The sequence below is a fragment of the Bos javanicus genome, chromosome 8 (assembly GCF_032452875.1).
Source record: "Bos javanicus breed banteng chromosome 8, ARS-OSU_banteng_1.0, whole genome shotgun sequence".
Lineage (NCBI taxonomy): Eukaryota > Metazoa > Chordata > Mammalia > Artiodactyla > Bovidae > Bos > Bos javanicus.
The window spans coordinates 94,917,916-94,943,161 of NC_083875.1; the positions used below are offsets into that span (position 1 = coordinate 94,917,916).

The 25,246-nt window shown below is 37.6% G+C and overlaps 1 protein-coding gene and 1 pseudogene across 1 annotated transcript in view; one reads left to right on the plus strand and one right to left on the minus strand.

The window, feature by feature from the left end:
- The first annotated feature begins 952 nt into the window (after positions 1–952).
- The window catches only part of LOC133253107 (olfactory receptor 13D1-like), a 79,319-nt gene continuing 55,025 nt past the window's right edge, over positions 953–25,246 (plus strand). Inside the window, exon 1 of the mRNA XM_061426383.1 lies at positions 953–1,657. Within this exon, the coding sequence (XP_061282367.1) occupies positions 953–1,657 (705 nt within the window). The remainder of the gene's footprint in view (positions 1,658–25,246) is intronic.
- On the minus strand, positions 18,952–20,362 carry LOC133253453 (olfactory receptor 13F1-like; annotated as a pseudogene).

Below are 25,246 nucleotides of genomic sequence, written 5' to 3' on the forward strand. Positions count from 1 at the left end.
TACACTTACACAGAAGTTTCACCAAAATGTTTAGTTTTGTATTGTCTGCTGTTCAATTTCAATCCTACATAGAACTGAAACCCCAATGGCAAGTTCCAAAGATATCAGGGAGAGATGATTTAAAAGGCCTTGCTACTCATGTGCTTATACACAGGCAACATCAACAACATCTGAAAGCATGTTAATGAATACAGATCTTAAAACCCACTTCAGATCCACTGATTGAGAGTCTTTTACAAAAATTTCCCATGTGATTCATCTGTATACTAAGATCTGGATGTGTGTTTTCTTCCTCAGCTGCACAATAGAATCATCTGGAGAGTGTTATTCTAAAAGATGCCTTAGACACTCCCACTCAGACAACTTCTATAATTTTGAGAGCAATAACCAAGTAATTTCAAAAGGGGATATAAAGTCAGAAAATGTAGAACTGAATAGTAGTTTGTTTACCTACTGTGTTTAAAAATACTTCTTACCGTTATGAACTTTATCTCCCTCAGAGTATTATAGTGATGATAAAATAAGTATGATGAAAATTTTCATAAATTGTAAAACCCTAAACCAATGTTATTGTTAATGACTGGCATGATATAAAATCATAAATTAATATTTTTAAGAAGTTAAGCATGTTATTTCCAAAATGATGATATTCAAAGTAAGTCTGAATCAGGAATAACAAGTATTTATTAAATAGTTCTTCCCTGACTCAGAATTTGTGCACATAAAGTCAGAAATGGAATATTAAACTACCAACATAATTATTGTCTTTCTTCTATTCCCTTACACATGAGCTAAAAGAAAAATTTGAAAATCTAAACTCACAACTGTAAACCCACCAGCTAATACTGACCTGTTGCCCTTCCTCCAATATCCTCTTACTTCTTATTATAATACTGTATAGAGTCCTTAAACCCGCATCTCTTCTGGATTACTCCAGGTATGAAAATGTGAAATGGAAAGGATCAATTGGACAGACATTGAGTTCATTCTACAGGGGCTTTCTGAGTATCCAAGAGCAGAAAAACTCCTTTTTGCGATGTGTTTGTTGATGTACCTGGTGATTCTCCTGGGGAACAGCACTTTGATCATCCTCACTCTCCTGGATTCCCACCTTCACACCCCTATGTACTTCTTCCTCTGTAATCTTTCCTTCCTTGATATTTGGTACACATCCTCCTTTATCCCCTCAATGCTGATACACTTTCTATCAGAGAAAAAAACTATCTCCTTCACTAGGTGTGTTGTTCAGATGTCTGTCTCTTACACTATGGGGTCGACAGAGTGTGTACTTCTAGCAGTGATGGCATATGACCGTTCCATAGCCATCTGCAACCCTCTGAGATACCCTATCATCATGAACAAGGCGCTTTGTATTCAGATGGCAGCTGTCTCCTGGGGACTGGGCTTTCTCAACTCATTGACAGAAACAATTCTTGCAGTACAGTTGCCCTTCTGTGGAAAAAATCTCATCAATCATTTTGTTTGTGAAATATTGGCTTTTGCCAAGCTAGCTTGCACAGATATATCCTTGAATGAGATTACTATCATGTTGGGCAATGTAATATTTTTATTTGTTCCATTACTGTTGATTTGTATCTCTTACATTTTCATCCTTTCCACTGTCCTAAGAATCAATTCAGCCGAAGGAAGACAAAAGGCTTTTTCCACCTGTTCAGCCCACATAATGGTGGTGACTGTGTTTTATGGGACAATCCTCTTCATGTATATGAAGCCAAAGTCCAAAGACGCTACTTTTGATAAATTGATTGCCCTGTTCTATGGAGTCGTCACACCGATGCTCAATCCTATCATCTATAGCCTGAGGAATACAGAAGTGCATGGCGCTATGAGAAAATTGACAGCTAGACTGGTTCTGGAGGAAAGAATGAGAAATTTGCATCTTTGAATTTATGCACAAAATAAGCTCATATATTGGATGCAAGGTTTTCAGTACAAGCAGAACAAAGGAAATAAAGGCTATACGTAAAATCACAGAATTTAAGAGTTGGGAAGAAATTTCAGGTAATAATCTAATTCCATTATTTATGAAAATAGCATAAAAATGTAGGGACATGTAGTCCATGAAGTGAGAACAAACTTTCAGAAACAAGAAAAAAATTGAAATTAAACTTTTCCAGAAATATCCAGGTTTAATTTTTCACAATTAAAAATATGTATTTTTCATTCCCCTTTTTGAGAGAACTATTTGAGTTCATGTTTTTTCTCTTTATTACTCATTATTGCTTTACTCAGGGACTTGATCGGCCCCAACCTCCTTTTTCTAGTGTATATATATATATATATATATATATATGTATAAAATATTCCTTCTTCTTTCCCTTGCTGTGTTTCTTCTACCCAGTCTGCTACACTATGCTGCATGCACTATGTAGTTAACCAAATATATCCTGTTCTTTCACACTTAAGGACAATAGTATATGTCACTTCATCCCCATTATCATATTTCTCCTATGGTGACAACTCCGGCATCTAATTAAAGAAAATTCAAATGTTTTATCTTCTGAAAAATCCTTCCAAATTTACCCACAGTGATAGCATTGTTTACAATTGCCAAGATATGGAAGCAACCTAAGTGTCCATCAGCTGATGAATGGATAAAGAAGATATAATGTGTGTGTGTATATATATGTGTGTGAATATCATTGTTGCTTACTTGCTGTGTCCAAAACTTTTGGGAACCCATAGACTGTCCCCTGCTGTCTTCTAAGATCTGTCTAAGAGATTTCTCAGGCAAGAATACTGGAGTGGGTTGCCATTTCCTTCTCCTGGGGATCTTCTTGACCCAGAGATCGAATCTGTATGTCCTGAATTGGCAGAGGGATCTTTACCATTGAACCATCAGAAAAGCCCCAATAGAATATTACTCAGCCACAAAGGAAGAATGAAATTCTGCCACCTAAAGCAACATAGATATACCTAGAATATATTACACTTAGTGAAATGAGTCAGAGAATGAAAAATACTCTATGTTATTACTTTTACATGAAATCTAAAAAACAGAACTAGTGAATTTATGTTAACAAACAGTAACAGAGTCACAGATATAGAGAACAAGCTAGTAGTCATCAGTGAGGAGAGGGAAATGGGGAGGATGAGCCCAGGTATGGAATCAAGAGACACAAACTATTATGTATAAATAAGCAACAAGATTTCCTTTCCAGAAGAGGAAATATATCCATTATTGTCTATTAATACTTTAAATGGAGTACAATCCATAAAAGTAGTAAATCACCATGCTGTATAACTGAAACAAATACAATATTGTAAATCAACTCTATTTCAATAGAAAAGAAGTAAAAATTAAAAATACGGAAATAAGGATGCATCCTTCATCCATGTAACATAAGAATTTTCAGGTGCATGTATTCTGAAAGGTGGGAGTAATTAAGGACAATGTTTCTACCATTAATCTCTTTTTTATAACCTATATCTTTTTTAAAAAATGTATTTTCAGAAAACTTACCACATACATTTTGTTTGTAGTTCTGTATATTAAAATTTATCAGCTGTGAGGACAAGTATTAAAATTAAAATTCCACTTGTGATCATTATCATATTATAAGAAGAAAAGGATGTAAGTGTGGGAACTGTGGAGAGATAGAGGTAAAGTGAATCAAAAGAAATGGGAGCTCAATTATATACAGGACATGACACAAGAGATAAGTAAACATATGAGGTATAGTAAGAGCCTGCTTACCACTGACAGAAGAGTTACACACACAGAAAGAGAAAAACTAGAATAAACCATGAGATACTGGGTAAGAAGATAGTGTGAACTCACTGCTTTCAGTATATACATAGAGCAATATGCATACAGAAAAATAGAGATATAGATATGGGAACAGTGTCAGACTTTATTTTTCTGGGCTCCAAAATCACTGCAGATGGTGATTGCAGCCATGAAATTAAAAGACGCTTACTCCTTGGAAGGAAAGTTATGACCAACCTAGATAGCATATTCAAACACAGAGACATTACTTTGCCAACAAAGGACCATCTAGTCAAGGCTATGGTTTTTCCTGTGGTCATGTATGGATGTGAGAGTTGGACTGTGAAGAAAGCTGAGCACCGAAGAATTGATGCTTTTGAACTGTGGTGTCGGAGAAGACTCTTGAGGGTCCCTTGGACTGCAAGGAGATCCAAGCAGTCCATTCTGAAGGAGATCAGCCCTGGAATTTCTTTGGAGGGAATGATGCTGACACTGAAACTCCAGTACTTTGGCCACCTCGTGTGAAGAGTTGACTCATTGGAAAAGACTCTGATGCTGGGAGGGATTGGGGGCAGGAGGAGAAGGGGACGACAGAGGATGAGATGGCTGGATGGCATCACTGACTCGATGGATGTGAGTCTGAGAGAACTCCGGGAGTTGGTCATGGACAGGGAGGCCTGGTGTGCTGAAATTCATGGGGTCGCAAAGAGCCAGACAAGACCAAGCAACTGAACTGAACTGAACTGATACATATATATAGAAATTAATATGGATTATACAAATGTTCAGACTACCACAAAATATTCAAACTACCACACAATTGCACTCATTTCACATGTTAACAAGATAATATCAAATAGCAAGAAAATGCTCAAAATTCTTCAAGCTAGGCTTCAACAGTACCTGAACCAAGATGTTCTAGATGTAAAAGCTTGATTTAGAAACATCAGAGGAACCAGAGATCAATTTGCCAACATCTATTGGATAATAGAAAAAGCAAGGGAATTCCAGAAAAACATCTACTTCTGCTTTATTGACTATGCTAAAGTCTTTGACCTTGTGGATAACACCAAATTGTAGAAAATTCTTAAAAGAGGTGGGAATACCAGATTGCCTCACCTGCCTCTTGAGAACTTGTATGCAGGTCAAGAAGGAACAGTTAGAACCGGACATGGAACAACGAACTGGTTCCAAATTGGGAAAGATGTACATCAGGTTGGACACTTTCACCTTGCTTATTGAATTACTAAGCAGAGTACATCATGAGAAATGCTGAGCTGGATGAAGCACAGGCTGGAATCCAGATTGCTGGGAAAGATATCAATAACCTCAGATAAGCAAATGACACCAGCCTAATGACAGAAAGCAAAGAGGAACTAGAGATCCTCTTGATGAGGATGAAACAGGAGAGTGCAAAAATAGCTTAAAACACAACATTCAAAAAAATAAGATCATGGCATTCAGCCCCATCACTTCATGGCAAATAGACAGGGGGGAAAATGGAAACAATGAGACACTTTATTTTCTTGGGCTCCAAAATCACTGTCGATGATGACTGGAGCCATGAAATTGAATGACAATTGTTCCTTGGAAGAAAAGCTATGACAAACGTACTTTAGTTCAGTTCAGTTCAGTTGCTCAGTCATCCGACTCTTTGCAACCCCATGAATCACAGCATATCGGGCCTCCCTGTTCATCAGCAACTCCCGGAGTCCACCAAAACCCACGTCCATCCAGTCAGTGATGCCATCCAGCCATCATCCTCTGTCGTCCCCTTCTCCTCTTGCCCCCAATCCCTCTCAGCATTAGGCTCTTTTCAAATGAGTCAGCTCTTTGCATCAGGTGGCCAAAGTACTGGAGTTTCAGCTTCAACATCAGTCCTTCCAATGAACACCCAGGACTGATCTCATTTAGGATGGACTGGTTGGATCTCCTTACAGTCCAAGGGACTCTCAAGAGTCTTCTCCAACACCACAGTGCAAAAGCATCAATTCTTTTGTGCTCCACTTTCTTTATAGTCCAACCCCCTCATCCATATATGACCCCTGGAAAAAGCATAGCCTTGACTAGACAGACGTTTGTTGGCAAAGTAATGTCTCTGCTTTTTAATATGCTGTCTAGGTTGGTCATAACTTTCCTTCCAAGGAGTAAGCGTCTTTTAATTTCATGGCTGCAATCACCATCTGCAGTGACTTTGGAGCCCAGAAAAATAAAGTCAGCCAATGTTTCCCCATCTGTCTGCATGAAGTGATGGGACTGGATGCCATGATCTTAGTTTTCTGAATGCTGAGCTTTAAGCCAACATTTTCACTCTCCTTTTTCACTTTCATCAAGAGGCTCTTTAGTTCTTCACTTTCTGACATAAGGGTTGTGTCATCTGCATATCTGAGGTTATTGATATTTCTCCCAGCAATCTTGATTCTAGCTTGTGCTTCCTCCAGCCCAGCGTTTCTCATGATGTACTCTGCATATAAGGTAAATAAGCAGGGTGACAATATACAGCCTTGACATACTCCTTTTCCTATTTGGAACCAGTCTGTTGTTCCATGTCCAGTTCTAACTGTTGCTTCCTGACCTGCATATAAGATTCTCAAGAGGCAGGTCAGGTGGTCTGGTATTCCCATCTCTTTGAGAATTTTCCACAGTTTATTGTGATCCACACAGTCAAAATGCTTTGGCATATTCAATAAAGCAGAAATAGATGTTTTTCTGGAACTCTCTTGCTTTTTCCATGATCCAACATATGTTCGCAATTTGATCTCTGGTTCCTCTGCCTTTTCTAAAACCAGTTTGAACATCTAAAAGTTAACGGTTCATGTATTGCTGAAGCCTGGCTTGGAGAATTTTAATCATTACTTCACTATCATGTGAGATGAGTGCAATTGTGCGGTAGTTTAAGCATTCTTTGGCGTTGCCTTTCTTTGGGATTAGAATGAAAACTGACCTTTTCCAGTCCTGTGGCCACTGCTGAGTTTTCCAAATTTGCTGGCATATTGAGTGCAGCACTTTCACAACATCATCTTTCAGGATTTGAAATAGCTCAACCTGAATTCCATCACCTCCACTAGCTTTGTTCGTAGTGATGCTTCCGAAGGCCTACTTCACTTCACGTTCCAAGATGTCTGGCTCTAGGTGAGTGATCTTACCATTGTGATTATCTTTGTCATGAAGATTTTTTTTTTGTACAATTCTTCTGTGTATTCTTGCCACTTCTTCTTAATATCTTCTGCTCTCTTAAGTCCCTACCATTTCTGTCCTTTATGGAGCCCATCTTTGCATGAAATGTTCCCTTGGTATCTCTAATTTTCTTGAAGTGATCTCTAGTCTTTCCCATTCTGTTGTTTTCCTCTATTTCTTTGCATTGATCACTGGGGAAGGCTTTCTTATCTCTCCTTGCTAGTCTTTGGAACTCTGCATTCAAATGGGTATATCTTTCCCTTTCTCCCTTGCTTTTTCTGTACCTTCTTTCACAGCTATTTGTAAGGCCTCCTCAGACAGCCATTTTGCTTTTTTGCATTTCTTTTTCTTGGGGATGGTCTTGATTCCTGTCTCCTGTACAATGTCACAAACCTCCATCCATAGTTCATCAGGTACTCTGTCTATCAGATCTAGTCCCTTAAATTTATTTCTCACTTCCACTGTATAGTTATAAGGGATTTGATTTAGGTCATACCTGAATGGTCTAGTGGCTTTCTCCATTTTCTTCAATTTCAGTCTGAATTTGTCAATAAGGAGTTCATGACCCAAGCCACAGTCAGCTCCTAGACAGCATATTAAAAAGCAGAGACATCACTTTGCCAAGAAAGGCCAGATAGTCAAAGGTTTGGTTTTTCCAGTAGTCACATACAGATGTTAAAGTTGGACCATAAAAAATGCTGAGCACCAAAGAACTGATGCTTTCAAATTGTGGTGCTGAAGAAGACTCTTAAGAGTTCCTTGACAGCAAGGAGATCAAATCAGTCAATCCTAAAGGAAAGCAACCCTGCCTATTCATTGGAAGGACTGATGCTGAAGCTGAAGCTCCAATACTATGGTCACCTGATGCAAAGAACCGACTCACTGGAAAAGACCCTGGTGCTGGGAAATATTCAGAGCAGGAAGAGAAGAGGGTGGCAGAGGATGAGATGATTGGATGGCATCCTCAACTCAATGGACATGAGTTTGAGCAAACTCCGGGAGTTAGTGAAACACAGGAAAGCCTGGTGGGCCACAGTCCATTGGGTTGCAAAGAGTCAGACGTGACTGAGTGACTGAACAACAGCAAAATATGGATGCAAATATTTGTAAAAGTGTGTATATTTACATGTACATAGGTGCATATAAAAGCACATTTATTCCCCACTTGTGACCACTGAGAACACCTGGGAGCAGTGATATGTTAATAGTAACTGTATACCTATTGCCAGACCTTGATTACTAAATTCAATTTTCCACTAAAATGGAACCAGTGCTGATTCTAAGAATGATAAATGAAAAAATGTTAACTTTGAAATATATGTACATTGGGTATAGAATACTATCAGTTCAGTTCAGTCAGTGCATGTCCAATCTGTGCAAGCCTTGGACGGCAGCACACCAGGTTTCCCTGTCCATTACCAACTCCTGGAGTCCACCCAAACCCATGTCCATTGAGTCGGTGATGCCATCTAATTGCTCCTTCTTGAACATCTAATTGTTCCTTCTTGACCTGCATACAGATTTCTCAGGAGGCAGGTAAGGTGGTCTGGTATTCCCAACTTGTTAAGAATTTTCCATAGTTTGTTGTGATCCACACACTCAAAGGCTTTGGCATAGTCAATAAAGCAGAAGTAGATTTTTTTTTTTTTTTTTTTTTCTTGAATTCTCTTGCTTTTTCTGTGATCCAACGGATTGTTGGCAATTTGATCTCTGGTTCCTCTACCTTTTCTAAATCCAACTTGATCATCTGGAAGTTCTCAGTTCATGGACTGTTGAAGCCTAGCTTGGTGAATTTTGAGTATTACTTTGCTAGCTTGTGAAATGAGTGCAATTCTGTGGTATTTGAACATTCTTTGGCATTGCTTCTCTTTCTACGGGATTACAGAATATTATAGAGACTCTTTCTTTCAGTATTTCAATGTTGTGGTTTCTTCATTATCTCAGGCTTGCAGTGAGAACAAACCTCTCTCTTATGAACATAAGGTACCTCTTTTCTGATTTTTAAGCAGTTTGTTGCTGAACCTTGGTGTGGTTTTCTTTCTGTTTCTCATTATTTTGTCTACTGAGATTCTTTTGTCTGTGTATTTATTGTTTTCATCAAGTTTAGAAAATTTCTATCCATTATTTAAATATTATTTTTGTTTTGCATTTTGTGTTTTCTTAAAATACATTTTATTTCAATGCATTTTCTATTTACTACTGCTTTTTATTTTTTGGACTACAGTTATATGTATACGATATCACTTAAAGCTGTCTCACACAGTTAGTGATCTGTTCACTTTTTTTCATTGTCTTTTCTCTTTGTTTTATTTTAAAAAGTGTTACTATTTCTCTGATTTCTTGTTCACTAATCTTTCCTTCTGCAGGGTCCAATTACTTTAATTCCATCCAAAGTATACTGGATAGATTCATATTAGATACACTTCATTACTAGGTCTTAGAATTTGTATTTTTAAAATATCTCTAAATATAATTTTATATTTATAAATATAAATAAATACATTTATTCATAAATATATATCTCTAAATATAATTTTATGTATCTCAAATGACATGATTTTTTCTCTACCTTCTTGACAATATTAAATACAGTCAGAATAACTTCTTAATGTCATGTCTAGTAATTCAATCAGTGTCCTGTTTGCCACTTTAAAAATCTACTTTCTTTCTTTTATGTTGTTTTATTAAAATACTATTAACAACTAAAAGGTGTGTCCATTTAGATTATACAAGGTGAATTTTATAGGTGTGCAATGTGTTGATTTTATTCTCAGCCTTGTGTGAGCTCTGAAAATCATTCCCTCCAGTTCTCCTAGATGATCCTTTCCCAGGTCCTGCTTAGTTTCTTCATACACCTTCACTGATCAGTACTCAGCTGAAAGCAGAGTGGTATCCCTTTAGAGCTCTAGCTCTTTTTTCTGTAGCTTCCTCCTCTCTGGATTTGGACTTGAAAACTAGCTGCCTTGTTCTCCCTGGCCTCTCAATTCCATCCTTAAATCCTTTCCCGATGGGTTCCCTCTCCCTATCTTATTACCTGGAAATTCATCATTCAGGAAGGTAAGTTGGGAAAATTAAAGGGTTCACTTCATTTGTTCCTCATCTCTCAGGGATCACTGTCCTATGTTGTTTCATGTTCAATATCTTAAAATTTATTTTTCACACTTATTTCTGTTTTATTTTTATTGTTTCAGGTAGAAGGGCAAAACACAGTCCCTGTTTCTTCTTGGTCAGAAGCAGAAATCTAATCCTCCTTACCTTTCTGTTTTCCCCATCAGAAAACAAATCTGTTCAGTTCAGTCACTCAGTTGTGTCAGACTCTGCAACCCCATGGACTGCAGCACACCAGGCTTCCCTGTCCAGTACCAACTCCCAGAGCTTGCTCAAACTCATGTCCATCAAGTTGGTGATGCTGACTTAGTTAATGAAATATTAAACAAATATTTCAGTATATTCTAGAATGGGTGGCAATGGAGTAAAGCTGAGAAAGAGAGGTAAATAGAGAGAGACAAAGAGGACAGAGATAGAGTGGAGAGAGACAGACAGCAAAGAGAGGAGGAAAGATTTGGGGGTATTTTATGCTAATATTCCTAGAGCTGCCAGAGTGAAAGGACTAGACATGAAATAGAGTAACAGATGCTGCTCAATCTAATTGAAATCACAAGTAAATTCAAACGAGCTGAATTTAGAATCTAGCCAGAATAGAGATCAAAAACTGACTATGTAGCCAAGACATGGAAGCAACCTAAGTGTTCATTGACAGGTGAGTGGATAAAGAGGTGATATACATACTGAAAGGAATATTACTCAGCTATTAAAAAGAATGGAATAATGACATGTGCAGCAACATGGATGACATATAGATTGTCATACAGAGTAAAGTAAGTCAGAGAAGGACAAATACTGTATGATATCACTTTTATTCAGAATCTAGAAGAATTGATGCTTTTGAACTGTGGTGTGGAGAAGACTCTTGAGAGTCCCCTGGACTGCAAGGAGATCCAACCAGTCCATCCTAAAGGAGGTCAGTCCTGGGTAATCATTGGAGGGACTGATGTTGAAGCTGAAACTCCAGTACCTTGGCCACCTGATGCAGAGAGTTGACTCATTTGAAAAGACTCTCATGCTGGGAAAGATTGAAGGTGGGGGAAGAAGGGTACGACGGAGGATGAAATGGTTGGATGGCATCACAGACACAATGGACATGGGTTTGGGTTGACTCTGGGAGTTAGTGATGGACAGGAAGGCCTGGCGTGCTGCGGTTCATGGGGTTGCAAAGAGTCGGACACGACTGAGCGACTGAACTGAACTGAAAAGTAGACATGAACTTATAAAACAGAAACAGACTTACCGGCTTAGAGAATGACTTACTATTACCAAGGGAGAAGGAGGGAGGGGGAGGAATAGATAGGGGGTTTGTGGTGGACATGTACACACTGCTGTATATGAAATGAATCACTAGCAAAGATATACTGTATCGCAAGGGAACTCTGCTCAGTATTACTAACAACTTATATGGGAGAAGAATTTGAAGATTAATAGATACATAAACATATTACTGAATCACTTTGCTGTAAACTTAAAACTAACACAATTTTTTATCAAGTACACTCTAAAATAAAATAAGTTGACTGACAGGTGGTCTTTCAGAAGTAGCAAGAAAGAATTTTATTATAAGTATAGTAAATAAGTTATCTGTATTTCATAGAAGAGAAAATCAAACTAGCATGTTTAAAAAATAGCCTAAGTTCACTCAGTTTGTGCAGACAAAAATCAAATTGGAATTCTATACTCCAAATCACAAGTGTTCTGTTCTTTTCCCTTTACTTCAACTCTGACCAAGTGTAGAAAAATGAAGCCAATCATTTTATAGATATCTGTCCCAAACTTCTGCATAGACCATATCATCCACACCTAGGGCTCAATTGCCATCTGTGAGCGAAGGACTTTTTAATATACAGCTTGACTCCTGATTTCTCTCCTGGACTTCACTAATCTGTCTTCCCCTGGAAGTCTAATCATCAACACAGTCAGCCAGTCATCCAACTTACATCATTACCTTTATGAAGTCATCATCCTTAAGCTTCTCCTCTTATTCAATCAATGCTTGCATCAGAGTTCTTTACTTATACTACTAGAATCATTGTTGATGACTATCCATACATGAAAGATCCTCAAATCCAATACTGTAACCATGAAATTCCCATATTCATCCTATCTTTTCACTGCCTCTATGTACACTGTTTCTATGGTCCTCTAACTCATTTGTCCTATTCTCAGTTGATCCTCTATACTGTCAAAAGACCAGTCTTTCTAAACCTAATATCTTAGCCTGATCACATCACAAAAGTATGAGAAAACATTCACTGACCTGCTTTTTTTTACAGAAAAAAGCCCAGTATGATAAGATTTTTGACAAACAAGCTTCATCAAACCATTTTACCTTCATCTCTTAAACAAATGCTCATTAAAGTCCTGAGAGGATCTCTTTCTTCCCTTGCCTTTGATAACAAAAATTACTAGCAATTGGTTGCTTGTTTTTATTTTCTCATTTGATTGTCACAGGTTCATAATGTAGACATTGCAGTGTTCATCTTCCAAAGCACAGAGAGGTCACGTTCTTATATGGAAGAAACCATTAGCCTTGACTTCCAATTTCCTCTTTTTATTGTATTTAAAAAGAAATAAATAATGGTAACACCATCCTAATATTAAATGTATTAAATATGTATTAAATGTATTAAAATAATGTATTAAAATAACCAACTATGAAATACTAGTCATAGGAAAAATTTGGCTTAAAATTCAATATCCAAAAAACTAAGATCAGGCATTTGGTCCCATCAATTCATGGCAAGTAGATGAGGAAAAACTGGAAACTGACAGATTTTATTTTCTTCTGCTCCAAAATCACAATGGATAGTGACTGGAGCCATGAAATTAAAAGATTCTTGCTTCTTGGAAGAAAAGTTATGACAAATCTAGACAGTATATAAAAAAAAGAGAAATTATTTTGCTGACCATGGTCTATATGGTCAAAGTTATGGGTTTTTTTTTTTCCAAGTAGTCATGTACAGATGTAAGAGTTGGACAATAAAGAAGGGTAAGCATCAAAAAGTTGATGCTTTCAAATTGTGATGCTGGAGAAGATTCTTGAGAGTCCCTTGGACAGCAAGGAGATCAAACCAATCAATCCTAAAGGAAATTACTACTGAATATTCATTGGAAGAACTGACACTAAAGCTGAAGCTCTAATACTTTCACCACTAGATGTGAAGAGCCAGCTCATTGGAAAAACCCTAATGCTGGGAAAGACTGGGGGCAGGAGGAGAAGGGGACGTCAGAGGATGAGATGGTTGGATGGCATCACCAACTCAATGGATGAGTTTGTGCAAATTTCAGGATATAGTGGAGGACAGAGAAGCATGGTGTACTGCAGCCCATGGGGTCTCAAAGAGTCGGATATGACTTAGCAACTGAACGACAAGTCATAGGCAATAAAATAACAAGCATCCACCATTATCTAGTATGTGTACTATGGAAGTTTATTAAAATCAGGTGATTTTATAGTGATACCTATAGTGATACCTATACATTATAGGGATACCTATAATGGTATCAGAAGACTTAAGAGGTCTTCACAAAGTGAAGTTATATCATAGGCTTGAAGATGTCTGGTGAAGTCAGTTTCAGAAAAGTACTTACTGGAGATAATAAACCCAAGGCCAGATAACAGAAAATTTTAAAAGGAATGCAAACTTTACTTTAGGAAGGCTCCATATAGAAATAGAGTTTTAGGGGCTTGGTTAAGTTCTACTTCCTCATCCATAGATCAGATTCTCTCTGACCTTGTGAAGACAGTTAAAGTCTAATCTTTAAAGGAAGGCAGATGAGTGAATATGACAAGTTGGAATTAATAACTATCTTAAGCCTCATCACTGTGTTAGCTTTTATTTATATATACTTCTGATACCTCCATTCTTGCCGGGGTCCAGCCCCGGCTGATCCAGGGTATTCGAAGGGGAGACGGCTTTGGCAACTATTTAAATATTCATCAAAGATATAAAGAGTAATAGAATGAGGATAGCTCAGTAGGAAAATTCAGTGGAGAAAAGAGGCTGAGTAGCTTGGTTTATGCGGGAGACCAATAAAACTTCAAGACAAGAAGTTTGCACCACTTACGTAGGCCACAGGCGTCCTTCCGTTCTCCTGAAGGAGAGGAGACACTGAGGCCTCCCCGGTCGGATCTTAGAAGCCCAGGCATAATTAGCAAGCATGGCGGGTTCCATGCTCCAGATGGAGACTCAGCCAGAGTGAGAGAGAGAGCGACATGGGGAGACCAGTCTTTCGAGGAACTGATCCCAATTCTTTATTTTCCATGGTCTACTTTTATACACTGAGACGTTATGCAAAAGTCACGTGGGGTCAGCAGTCCTGACTTTTATCAAAGTCAGGTGCTTCATACAAATGTATACAGAGGTCTTAGTGGTGTTACATCATCTTCTGGCCAGGGAGGCCTGCTGACAATTTATGACCCTCTCCTTGTGACAGTGGTCAGTCAACCAGAACACTTTTTTCTCCAAGGGTGATTATTCTTAAAACAGACATCACTCAAATAAAGTTACATTCCTATAGGGTGAGGGTGTAGTGGGTTTTAGTTAAGGAAAGAATTTACTTAGCCTAAGGTCTAATGTGATTTATATCAAAGGTTAATACTTATTTCTTCTATATATTCATTAATGTGTATAAGGGCAGGGGATGTGGAGTCTTAGCAACAAACATTGGCTCAACAAATGAAAAACCCTTCACCAATACAATTTCTAATCAGCCTACTATACTTATGCTAATAGTTTTCTAACTTCTCTAAAGAACCTGTTTTTAGAAGGTTTAAAGCATCTCGTGCCTCACACGGTTGGGAGGCTGTGAGCAATCCCATGTGGCCGGACAAGCCTGTCAGGCAGGCTAGAGAACCTTCAGAGGAGTTTGTAAGTTGAAACACTCCTGTCAGGCCCAGGAATTATTATTAACTGGAGTTCTGAGTAAACTCCTTCTCTGAAAGAGGTGGTGGGGGACAGCCCCCCGTAAAGTCAGAGGTGTAGGTGAGAGCACAAAGTACTAAAGTAGGCAGGCTCTGGTTATGGGGGTAGATGCTCGAGAATTTCCAGGGGGACTCCTGAGGCTCGATCCCGCCTTTGCATACGTCGAGCCTCCTTCCTCATGACCTTTGCCATGGGCGGAGTGCCTCACGCCTACCCCCAACACATTCTTTCACCTTTCTATTATTGCTCCAATAGTCAGAAATCATTGCTTTCAAGGATTATTATCAGATACTTATTGATCAGTCCATTGACTCCAGTCTAACTACCTGAGGTTGTTGCTCTTTGGACAAACTAGATAAATCTTTGTTATAATTTGCTAACATGTCCTAAAATTAATCCCAGTACATCTTCTATCTCTTTCTTCTTTACCAATGGCCAGTCCTCAACTTGAGTCCAAGCCATTAAAAAAAATCTACAGATATCATTAATGATTCCATGACAAAAAACAAATATGTTTTGTACATTTAGCTATCTGGTCCAGAGAGGGATTACAAATGCTATGAAAATTTCTAAGTATACATTTTAATTCTTTGTATATTGTGGTTTATATAATAAGATATTTCACATATTTCAATATTTTACACCCATTTAATAGGCTTTCATTATTGTAACATCTATAGCACAGATTTCATGTCTTTTTTTTTTCCTAGGTGCTAATGAGTTCATTTATACCATCGGATTTATACCAGGTGTCTGGAATAATAGGAATAAACAGAGTACTAATAGTTTTTGAATATTCATTGGAAGGGCTGAAGCTGAAGCTGAAGCTCCAATACTTTGGCCACCTGATGCGAAGAGCAGACTCATTAGAAACGACCCTGATGCTGGGAAAGATTGAAGGCAGGAGGAGAAGGGAACGACAGAGGATGAGGTGGTTGGATGGCATCACTGACTCAATGGACATGAGTTTGAGTAAGCTCAGGGGATAGTGAAGGACTGGGGAGCCTGGTGTGCAGCAGTCCATGGGGTCACAAGAGTCAGACACTAGTGGGCAACTGAACAACAACAGCAACAACTAGTAGTTTCACTGAAACACCTTTTATCTTCTTGTGAATTTACAAAAAAAAAAAAAAGATGTAAGCATCTGAAGACTAACAACATGCCACTAAAGTCTCTGATATTTTTTTCTTGACTGGAACTCATCCACTCTACTTCTATTCAGGATATATTTCTGCAGATATTTTATATCTGTATATAGATGTTCACATTACACACACACACATATCTGCATACGGAAACATATCCACACATTTAAAACACAGCCACATATTTAGAGAATATGTAATTATTTCTATTCCATTTAGTTATGTTAAAAAAGAGTTCATACTAGTTTGCTAACGCTGCCATAACAAAACATCAGGGACTGGGTGGCTTAAACAACAGAAATTTATCAGGTCATAGTTTTGGAAGCTAGAAGTCCAAGATTAGGATGTTAGCAGGTTTAAAGTCTTCTGAGGCTCTGCTTGGCTTCTAGAGCGTCACCTTCTCACTATGTGCATTCAAATTTTCTTCTCTTATAATGACACAAATTAACTTGTATAAGGGCCTAAAATAACAGTCTTGTTTCAATTGAACCACCTTTTAAAGGTCATATCTTCAAATATAGATGCATTCTGAGGTACTAGGTATGTGTGGGAGTAGCGGATGTGGGGCTAGGCCTTCAACATGAGAGTTTTGAAGGGACACAATTCAGCATTACACAGAGGCTAATAATAAATTAGCTAAAAATCTAGTAAAGTAATTACATTCGCCTATTGTTGTTTTTATATCAGTTGTTGTTGTTCAGTTGCTCAGTCGTGTTCAAATGTTTGTGACCCCATGGACTGCAGCACACAATTGAGTAATGCCATCCATTGAGTCAGTGTTGCCATCCAACCATTTCATCCATTGTCATCCCCTTCTCCTTCTGCCTTCAATCTTTCCCCACATCAGGGTCTTTCCTAATGAGTTGGCTCTTTGCATCGGGTGGCCAAAGTATTGGAGCTTCAGCCTCAGTATCAGTCCTTCCAATGAATATTCAGGATTAATTTCCTTTAGGATTGACTGGTTTGATCTCCTTGCAGTCCAAAGACTCTCAAGAGTCTTATCTAACACCACAGTTCAAAAGCATAAAGTCTTCAGTGCTCAGCCTTCTTTATATCCGACTCTTCACATCCATTTGTATATTACATGTACATAATTTTGAATACTCACCAATATGCTAATTTAATGTTTAAGTTATATTTACACTGAAGTAGCACCTAACACTGATCAGAATGGCTATCATCAATATGTCTACAAATAATAAATGCTTGAGAATGTGTGGAGAAAAGTGAACTCTCCTACATTGTTTGTGAAGATGCAGATTGGTACAACCACAATGGAAACCAGTATGGAAGTTCTTTAAAAAACTAATAATAGAGTTGCCATAGAATACTGAAATCTACTCCTGGGCATATATACAGAGAAAAATGCTAATTCAAAAAGATACATGCACCCCAATGTTCATAACAGCAATATTTACAATAGGCAAAACATGGAAGCAACCTAAGTGTCCACTGACAGATGAATGAATAAAGAAGATGTGGAATACATATACAGTGTAACGTTATTCAACTATAAAAAGGATGAAACAATGTCATTTGCAGCTTATTTATTTCTAGGCAATTAGTGCTAGGTTGGGCCTAGAAATAATTATACTAAGTGAAGTAAATTAGAGAAAGACAAATAGATGACACCATCAATTTGTGGAGTCTACAAAAGATGATAAAAATGAATTTATTTACAAAATAGACTCACAGATACAGAAAACAAGTTTATCATTAACAAAAAAGAAAGGAGATGACGGATAATTTGAGAATTTAACACTAATTGATTGCTGCTGTTGTTTAGTTACTAAGTTATGTCTGACTCTTTTGCAACCCAATAGACTATATAGCCCCCCAGGCTCCTCTGTCTGTAGGATTTCCCTGGCAATAATACTGGAGTGTATTGCCATTTCCTTTTCTAGGGGATCTTCTCGACCCAGTGATAGAACCTGAGCCTCCTGTATTGTCAGGCAAATTCTTCACCACTGAGCCACCAGAGAAGCCTGAGGTTAATAGATACCCAGTTAGCTGATACTACATACAAAACAGATAAATAACAAGGACTTACTATAAACATGGGGAAATATATTCAATATCTTATCATAACCTACTTTGGAAAAGAATCTGAAAAAGAATACACACACACACATAATTGAATTATTTTGTTATACACTGGAAACAATATTAATCAATATATTTCAATTTTTAAAAATTTTAGAAAGAAATAAAAATATCACTAAGACAACAAAAATAATTATATTTAGCCCTATCAGATCAGATCAGTCACTCAGTTATGTCAGACTCTTTGTGACCCCATGAATCACAGCACGCCAGGCCTCCCTGTCCATCACCAACAACCAGGGTTCACTCAGACTCATGTCCATCGAGTCGGTGATGCCATCCAGCCATCTCATCCTCTGTCGTCCCCTTCTCCTCCTGCCCCCAGTCCCTCCCAGCATCAGAGTTTTTTCCAATGAGTCAACTCTTCGCATGAGGTGGCCAAAGTACTGGAGTTTCAGCGTCAGCATCATTCCTTCCAAAAAATCCCAGGGCTGATCTCCTTCAGAATGGACTGGTTGGATCTCCTTGCAGTCCAAGGGACTCTCAAGAGTCTTCTCCAACACCACAGTTCAAAAGCATCAATTCTTCGGCGCTCACCCTTCTTCACAGTCCAACTCTCACATCCATACATGACCACAGGAAAAACCATAGCCTTGACTAGACGGTCCTTTGTTGGCAAAGTAATGTCTCTGCTTTTGAATATGCTATCTAGGTTGGTCATAACCTTCCTTCCAAGGAGTAAGCGTCTTTTAATTTACCCCCAATAAAAATTAAAATTTGTCATCATGAGACTATTTGTTTAAGATCAGATAAACTTATGTATGATACATTGATATTACTTAGACTTTCAGTGATTAGTCAAAGAAGAGACTTAGAAAATTACACATCACATTTAAAAATGAGTGTCAAAAAATAAATAAATAAATAAAAATGAGTGTCTACCCCAATTATCTCCTGATATATATAGAAAGCACTAAATATCCTTAATATTTACAGATATTATGTGCTAGTAGAGACTGAAAGAGCACAAAGAGAATTCCTAACCAGCAATTTTTTCACAGCCACTTTCACTTCTCTGTTCCATAAACTATAAATGATAGGATTCAACATGAGGGTTAAGCCAGCATATACCAAGGCTACAAATTTATCTATTTCCTGTGAATCCATAGTTGACGGCTTCAGGTACATGGAGAGAGCTGTCCCATAGAATAAAACCACTACACTCAGGTGGGCTGCACATGTTGGAAAAGCTTTGCTTCGACCATCCAATGAGCTGATTCTTAGGATGCTAGAGAGGATGAATGCATAAGAAATACAAATGAGGAGCATTGGCATAGGAAGAAGAAGTACACTGATCACCAGCATGATTAACTGCACCTTGGAAGTGTCTACACAAGCCAGTTTCAGGACGCCCAGAATCTCACAAGTGAAATGATTGATGACACCACTTCCACACAGTGACAGCTGCAACACAGACACAGTTTCCACCAGGGCAGTGAAGGAGCCTGTCACCCACGAGCCAGCTGCAATCTGAACACAAATCTTCTTGTTCATGATGATGGGGTATCTCAGGGGGTTGCAGATGGCTACATACGGTCATATGCCATCACAGACAGGAGCACACACTCAGTGGAGCCCATGGCCAGAGAGAAGTACATCTGAGCAGCACACTCTAAGAATGAGATGGTGTTTTTCCCTGAAATAAAATTTGCCCAGAATTGGAGTCAGGGCAGAAGAAGTATACCAGATGTCCAGACATGACAGGTTGCTGAGGAAGAAGTACATGGGTGTGTGTAGGTGAGAATCCAGGACACTAACCAAGATCAGAATAATATTACCCAGTAAAGTGATCAAGTACATCAGTAAGCACAGCACAAATATGGTGATTTCAACTTTGGGATAGTGAGTAAATCCCAGAAAAATAAAATTAGAAATGACTGTTGCATTTGTCTTGTCCATTTTGTTCTTCTTTGTTCATCTGGAATAGTGAATAAAAGTACACATGGTCTATGTTTAAAATTTACACTCTACCAACTTTTTAAGGAGTTTTTGTTGGAGGAACTTTAAAGGGAGCATTGCCTTCCAATATTACTAGCAATATTCACTCATTAATCCAACATGTACTGAATACACTCTAAGGCACTGAGAATCTAGAGTGAGATTATACAAGTTCTTCTCTCAGGCAAAACAAAATCAAATGAAAACACACTCTTGTAAATTAAAAGTTACAATAACATGATATACATATTCCCCAAGATACTAGGCAAACACAGAGACAAATGCTAACCTATGTCAGGGGTATTGCTTCGTAAGATATTTTGAGATTTGTTTTAATCAAAATATGAACTGGCCTCAGTCAAGTTAAAGATCAGAAGAAGTTTCTGGGCAAAGAAACATTTTTTTGTGGTTGTAAAAGTTGAAACAGGAAAGGTTTTGGTTGCAATCCAAAAAGTTTCACATTATATGGGGAAAAAAAAAAAAAAAACAGATGGAAATGCCACACACTAAGGAATATAAACAGGAGATCAGCAAGAGTCCACTCACTCTAATACTATGTGCTATCTGTCTTCAAGAAGATATTTTTGACTATGGAATAATCTTGAACCCATCCTTTATTACAAAGGTAACTACTTCATAATGTAAAGCAAATTATTTACAATATATCTCACAACTGATCACATATGGAAGTACGTTTGAAAACCACTGTCTTTCAAAATAGAGTTCAAACAAATTCAGTCACAAATTACACAAGCCTCACATTCTCATCATTGCCTAATTCTCTGATCTCATCTTCCAACACTACTTCTACCCTCTGGTCTAAAACAACCACTCTGTGGGTCCACATTCTTAGCATGCAAACTTATTTTTTATATATTTTAATATGCAATTATCTACCTGAAGTACCTTTCCTTCCCGGCTCTAATCTTAACTTTCTTGAATATTTCAATTAGGTATCAAAACTGTATGCCATACATCATAAGTACAGCTTCATTTTTTGTACACAGTTATGTTGTTCAAGTATATCACACTGACTATACCCAGATATGCACATCCCTATTGCCGCTGCAGTGGACGCTGAGCTTGTGAAGAGATTGTTCCTCACAATACTAGCAAAGTAATGTCATGTTTTAGATTTTTAATTACACATGGCTGCTTTGAACATGGCAAGTTTTTGATATGTGTTAAGATAAATGCATTTTCCCTTTGGTTCTCTGTGTCAACACAAAAGCCTGAAGACCTCTGAACTTGTTATATACATCTGCAAAGTTCTCTGATCATTTCTCTGATCTTAAAGAAACCAGTTGAATTAAGAAACAAAATGATTAGCTCTTAGTTTTAAGTATTTGATATACGGTGAGATGTGAAAAAGACAATGATCACTTGTGCTCTTAGAAGAGGAAGAAATAGTTTCCAAAAGGTCATCTTCTGTAAGGATTTAGAGCACTATCCTCAGAGTGTGAGATTTTAGGCTCTGAAACCAACCATGATATTTACTGGCATGCAAAATTTAGCAAATCACTTGACCTCTTTGAAACGTGATTTTACCCGCTCTCTGGTGGCTCAGCAGTAAAGAATCTGCAAGCGATGCAAGAGACACAAGTTTGATTCATGGGAGAAGAAGAAAGCCTGGAGGAGTGTATGGCAACTCCCACCAGTATGCTTGTTAAGAAAACGCCATGGACAGAGGAGCCTCACGGGCTACGATCCATGGGGTCACAAAGAGTTGGACACAACTGAAGGGTAACAGCTTCTACTGTGTGCAGATTTGCAAGATCTAGATTAACTTGCTTTAAATTCTCCCTCCATAACCCCAATTCCATGATCGCTTTAATGTTTCACAGAACCACAATAGTGGTTTATGATTTCACGTTCTCCCTGCTTTCCTGAAGCATAATTGCCTCTGTGCTGCTACAGTGCTGGCCCACATTGACTCAGATTTTTAAAACATAGCAAATTTTTCAAAATTTATTAAAATTTCAACCTCCAATCCATGTATGAAAATGAAACACTTTACCAATTATTTCCAGAAAGGCAAAAGTTAGACATGTCTAGTCTCTAACATCCACTTTGGTCAGAATATACCTCCACTCCACTGAGGGTTTCACTATTGGATTTTCCCCACCCAGCACTCAGTTTTCTTTTTCTGGCTCTGGGCCCTCGTGTTCCTTCTCCCTTCACCTGCTCTTCTGTCTACTTTTAGAAACAAAATAACGAAGTCTTCTCCTTTTCTCATCCAGATGGAGTCCCACTCATTCTCTCATTCTTTTTTTTTTTTTTTTAAACTTTACAATATTGTATTAGTTTTGCCAAATATCGAAATGAATCCGCCACAGGTATACTTATCTTACATCTTTGTCAGGGTCTCACCTACTCCAAGTCACTTTATATTTTCTCTTTCTCTAAATGATTTCTGATTACAATGCTAAGATAATTAAACTTTTTTCAGCAAATCCTTCTCTTTCTTTCTAAATGTCAGAGCCAGAATAGACTCTAAACTCCTAACCCAACCTTCTCATTTTAAAATTGACAGATAATTCAGGGAACTATAATATATGTAAATCCTATAATAGACCCTAATGAAAGAGAATATGTGGATATATTTGACTGAATCACTTTGCCATACACTAGACACTGACACAAATTGTAAATCAACTATTTTTCATTAAAAAATTTTTAATGCAAAAAAATAGTTGACATATACTTGAGGGAGTTCAATGACTTGTCTAGGCAAATGAGAAACTCTGGAACACACATAGTCAAAAGTTTTATCCCACCTTCAAAACTCATTTCTTCATCTCAATATTTTTCCTACCAACTAGTGTTTCTTTTTATTTATTTATTTATTTTATTTTATTTTATTTTTAAACTTTACAATATTGTATTGGTTTTGCCAAATATCAAAATGAATCCACCACAGGTATACATGTGTTCCCCATCCTGAACCCTCCTCCCTCCTCCCTCCCCATACCATCCCTCTGGGTCATCCCAGTGCACCAGCCCCAAGCATCCCGTATCGTGCATCGAACCTGGACTGGCGACTCGTTTCATATATGATATTGTTCATATTTCAATGCCATTCTCCCAAATCATCCCACCCTCTCCCTCTTCCACAGAGTCCAAAAGACTGTTCTATACATCAGTGTCTCTTTTGCTATCTCGTATACAGGGTTATTGTTACCATCTTTCTAAATTCCATATATATGCATTAGTATACTGTATTGGTGTTTTTCTTTTTGGCTTACTTTACTCTGTATAATAGGCCCCAGTTTCATCCACCTCATTAGAACTGATTCAAATGTATTCTTTTTAATGGCTTAGTAATACTCCATTGTGTATATGTACCATAGCTTTCTTATCCATTCATCTGCTGATGGACATCTAGAATATTGGAAATAAAAGCAAAAATAAACAAATGGGACCTAATTAAACTTAAAAGCGTCTGCACAACAAAGGAAACTATAAGCAAGGTGAAAAGACAGCCTTCAGAATGGGAGAAAATAATAGCAAATGAAGCAACTGACAAACAACTAATCTCAAAAATATACAAGCAATTCCTACAGCTCAATTCCAGAAAAATAAATGACCCAATCAAAAAATGGGCCAAAGAACTAAATAGACATTTCTTCAAAGAAGATATACAGATGGCTAACAAACACATGAAAAGATGCTCAACATCACTCATTATCAGAGAAATGAAAATCAAAACCACTATGAGGTACCATTTCACCCCAGTCAGAATGGCTGCGATCCAAAAGTCTACAAGCAATAAATGCTGGAGAGGGTGTAGAGAAAAGGAAACTCTCTTACACTGTTGGTGGGAATGCAAACTAGTACAGCCACTATGGAGAACAGTGTGGAGATTCCTTAAGAAACTGGAAATAGGACTGCCTTATGATCCAGCAATCCCACTGCTGGGCATACACACTGAGGAAACAAGAATTGAAAGAGATACGTGTACCCCAGTGTTCCTCACAGCACTGTTTATAATAGCCAGGACCTGGAAGCAACCTAGTGTTTCTTTTTAAAGTAAATATCTTTATTCTGGTTTCCTGGCATAGCTAAGATCTATTAATATATTTTGTAAATCTGAGATTTCAGAAGGAGATGGCTAATGTCTGTTCCCATTTACCTCAGCACATGGAATGCACATCTTCACTTTTGGTTAAAGTGTGCTTCAATATTTAAAGGTGATCTTCAGCAAAGTCTTTCTTGACAGTCCAGTGTAGTGCTCAAAAGAGTAAAATATTCTAAAACTTGCAATTTTGATAGTATTCTATGAAAACTGTATTAAAGTGGGTTGTGCAGAGGTATTTTTACTCAGAAGATTACACTAGAAAAGGACATGGATATTCCTAGTTGGCAAAAAATCAACCCAAATCTTGCCTGACTCACTGTGTCAACATACATAGCACATGTTAATTAAGAACTGTTTAATAATTTCTTAAGAGAAATAATGATATGAAGATTTGTTCTGCCCAAATCACCCCCTATGACTTTCTCCAAAATCTTCCAAAGGGCAATCCCTAGAACTTCACTACTAAAGTCTCCTACTGCTTTAGGGATCTTCCAACTCCCTTAACAATTTAAATTTGTTATTCTGAAACCTAAAGAAGTTACCAAAGTTTCCATTTCTCCTGGGTGTAATTCTCCAAGTTCAATTAAGAAATTCAGGGCAAAAAAAAAAACAATAGTAAAATTTTTGTAATTATTTCAGGCACTTGGCTAAGTAAAAGGCCTGATTCTTGAGAAATATCTGTGCAAGCAGAACTAGAGGGGCCTATTTGCCTATTCCATTCCTCTGCAGATGGCCCTTGAACTATATAGCAAACATTCCAATTAATAGAACTGTAGAGATGCCATCCCAAATTAGCCTCTGAGCTTGTAATGTGACCCATTCATTTTCAGCAATCTCTACAATTATCTCAGTTATCAGAGTAATAGAAGATAAAACATTCTTATTCCACTTTAAAATGGCCACAAGGTGAGATTTAGGCTCTAGATTGTTTTCTTGGGCTCTATTTCTTTGAGGAAAAATGTCTGTTATTTACTTTGACTGAATTTTATATTCATTTTTATTATTGGTTTTCTAAAATTTTACAAAGAGATTCTTAAAT